A 3,434-nucleotide genomic window follows, 5' to 3' on the forward strand; every position below is an offset into this window, starting at 1 on the left:
CTGGCGCCTCTTGTCCCGCCAATGCGGCCTCTGTCCCCCTGTGACCGCACTCTCTCCACAGGGCCACAGCGGCTCTGTCTCCTGCCTGGACTTCAGCAGCAGCGGCAAGTACCTGGCGTCGTGTGCCGATGACCGCACGGTCCGGCTGTGGAGCACGCGGGACTTCACGGCGCGCGAGCACCGCTGCCTGCGCGCTAACGTGGGGCTGGACCACGCCGAGCTCGTCCGCCTCAGCCCTGACTCTCGGTAGCGCCAGGCCTCCCCACACCTCACCCAGCCCGGGGACCGCTTGGGGCACCAGGGTGGCCCATGGACTGGGCTGCGCAGGGGCTACCTCCCTTGCAGGATCTTGATTGTACCACTGATTCGTGAAAGCAGCGGGCACTTTGATGTGGTGCTCAGGGCAAATATCCCAGTGCCCAGCCTGCCACTCCTGTGGAAGGTGCTTGTTAAGGTCTTTGCCAGCAGGCTCTGCAGCTGGGTTGAGCTGCTGAGACTCTCTGGGGGGCTGGGGAGAGAGCTCTTGCTGGCTGGGGCGGTTGGTTGGAAAGCATGCCTTGGCACTTTGTGAACTGGAGTCTTTTAGAGAGAGGAAGGGATCTTGTTTCCAAATGTGGAGTCATAAATTCTGATCTTTTCCATTCAGTGTTGCCATTGAGCTAACACAGGGAGAGAACTTGGTGCCTTTGTAAAGCACGCAGCTTTTTATCTGCCAGTGTATCCCTTTCCCAGGGCACTACTGAATGACCAGTTAGCTTACCTGTTTTAGCTAGTCTGAGCTGAGGTAGCATGTTTCTCAATGGTTCAGCATGTCTGTCTTTCCACTTAGGGCATTCATTGTTTGGCTGGCGAATGGCGAGACTATTCGTGTCTATAAAATGACTAAGAAGGATGATGGCAGCTTCACCTTCACTCCAACTTCTGGGGACTTCCCAAAGAAGCACAAGGCTCCTGTCATTAACATAGGAATTGCAGAGACAGGTATGGAAATGAGCTGCTCACTTCTTGAGGCTGAAATCAGCTTTGATATCCTTGTAGAGCAAGAGCTGCTGGGCTGAAAGTGTTGGAAATGTTGGTATTCTCAAGGCCCGTTTCTGCAACAGTACTTGATTCTCTGTAACCTCTTCGATGTTACTTTTTAGCCTTTGTTTACTACTGAGTGAACTGAAAGATGTAATTTTCAGGCAGACGCTATTCTTGTAAGCACAGAATTAGTTCCCCGATATGCACAGACTCTTAATTTGCATTTTCAGGGATGCTGTTACAAAGAGGTCTGGTCTCAATATTGAGAGGATTGCTGTTCTCTGGCCTACCCGTCTGTCTTTAACCAGTCAAAAATCTCTCTAGTTGAGTTCTAGGTCTATCTTGGACTTCTGGGATCTTCTAGAACAGAGGGGTGTGGGGGTATGTGTTAGAGGTGAGGGTTTGACGGATTAATACTTCCAATAATGTGACAGTTGGAAGTGAGTGGATGTGAGTTCACTACTGTTAATAGGAGAGCAGAGAAAATGTTAACTGAGACCTTTGTGCAGCTGTGAAAGTGAAAACTTAAACCTGCAACAAGTAGCTGAAAGGTAAACAGGCAACTCCCTGTCCAGGCTGAGATGGAAAAGGGAAAGCATTGCCAGTGGAAACAAGCAGGAGTCCAAAATGCACACACAACCAGTGATCATGGATAATAGTAGTGTGACTTGTAGTCAGCTACGTGCCTGCAATCCGTGACTTGAAAACTATAGATACCTCAAGTTGTGTTTTAACCATCTGGGGAAGATCAAGTCTGTTGCGTTATGCCTGTGGTACCAGCCTAGTGCTGAGCTCTGCAGGTGGGATTGGAGGGGGGCTGGGGCGAGAAGCACATGTGGTCTCCAAGTGCCCATTGACGATGGCTGCTGAAGCCAAGGGTGCACTAATGTATAACCATGAGCCAAGTCTTCTGTAATTGCTCTTTGCTCTGTGCTGGGAGATTGACACTCCTTGAATTTTGTTGCTGCTTTTGATTTTCTTGCCTGTCCGGGTGCAGAGAGAGGTTGCCCTGCTCAGAGACCCTCCCAGGCCTTTCATAAGTCAGTGGCAGAGCTAGACTTGGGAGCTCTCCTGATCTTTGCCTTTTTCCCCCAGGAAAGTTTATCATGACAGCTTCCAGTGACACGACCATCCTGATATGGAGCCCGAAGGGTGATGTCCTGGCCAGCATTAACACTAACCAGATCAACAATGCCTATGCCACTGTGTCGCCCTGTGGAAGGTGAGTGGTGTGAGGTATTCCAGGCTGCTCCTGCTGCAGAGTGGGAGTCTGCAGGTGTGAACAGGAACCATGCTCCTTCCCAGAGGATGTCGTCAGTTCAGGTCATCAGCAATTAGCTTTTATTTTAATGCAATTTTCTGAGGGTTCCACATTTAAAAAAGCTATTCCAGCCCCTGAGAGCAGCCCCTCCAGTAGTGCCGACTCTTGCATGCGTAGTCTCAGACACTCAACAAGTGAGTTGCTGTTGTGCCTCAGCACTGCTGTTCCTGTTAACCATCTGCTAAAGAGATGAGGAGAACAGCATTGGCCTCAGATAGCGGAGGTGGGACAATGCAAATGGCATGTGCAAAGAAAACAGCATTTCTAACTTGTTTTTTAAATGAATTTTAAAATCAAAATCTTCATTACTGAGAGATTGTTTATCAGGAAAATTGTGTTCTCCACTCTAACTTGTTGCTACAGGAAGACTTGCCATGCTCCAAGCTCAGTGAGTTTGGGGACCAAAAGCACGTAGCTATTTTATTTTGCCCTGGGAGTTTCTCATGCACAAGTTACGGAGTTGCTGCTCTGGTCCCTGGTGGTCTTCCTTAGTGTTCCCTTTACCAGCTCGGTTTCAGTGAAAACTTTTTCAGCTGACCAAAGCAAAGATATGAACGTAGGTGTTTGGATAGGTTTGCCTTCGCAGAGCCCTGTCTTCAGCACCCCTCCGTGCAGGAGGGCTGCCCCTGGGCCCTGCCTTGCTCAGGAGGCCAGAGGAGAGCTCTGTAGGGCTGGCCCCACGGCCCGGATGAATTAGGTGGTCTGTAACAGATACCCTGTGTCTTTCACCCAGGTTTGTGGCATCCTGTGGCTTTACCCCTGATGTAAAAGTGTGGGAGGTGTGTTTTGGTAAGAACGGAGACTTCCGGGAGGTGGCCAGGGCTTTTGAGTTGAAAGGCCACACCGCTGGCATGCATTCCTTCTCCTTCTCTAATGACTCGAGGAGGTAAGTATGTGTTTTCCACTGCCTGAAATAGTATGCTGTGGCTCGCCCTCAGGACATGCAAGCTCACCCCTTCCAGTGTGTGCCAGCAGCCTGTGCAGGGGGGCTGCACCCCAGCGCAGTGGTGGGGATTGCTGCCCTGTGCGATCTCCTGGGAGCCCAGGGCAGCAAAACCCTGACTGGCTGGGGCACGCCGCCCGTCTCCCT

The 3,434-nt window shown here is 51.0% G+C and overlaps 1 protein-coding gene across 1 annotated transcript in view; it reads left to right on the top strand.

The window, feature by feature from the left end:
- Window positions 1-22: 22 nt before the first annotated feature.
- The window catches only part of TBL2 (transducin (beta)-like 2), a gene marked incomplete at its 5' end in the record, with an annotated part of 4,097 nt that continues 685 nt past the window's right edge, over window positions 23-3,434 (top strand). Inside the window, 4 exons of the mRNA XM_010290250.1 lie at window positions 23-246; window positions 830-981; window positions 2,119-2,245; window positions 3,078-3,230. Of these exons, the coding sequence (XP_010288552.1) occupies window positions 23-246; window positions 830-981; window positions 2,119-2,245; window positions 3,078-3,230 (656 nt within the window). The remainder of the gene's footprint in view (window positions 247-829; window positions 982-2,118; window positions 2,246-3,077; window positions 3,231-3,434) is intronic.

The sequence above is a fragment of the Phaethon lepturus genome, unplaced genomic scaffold (genome assembly GCF_000687285.1).
Source record: "Phaethon lepturus isolate BGI_N335 unplaced genomic scaffold, ASM68728v1 scaffold54426, whole genome shotgun sequence".
Taxonomy (NCBI): Eukaryota; Metazoa; Chordata; class Aves; order Phaethontiformes; family Phaethontidae; genus Phaethon; species Phaethon lepturus.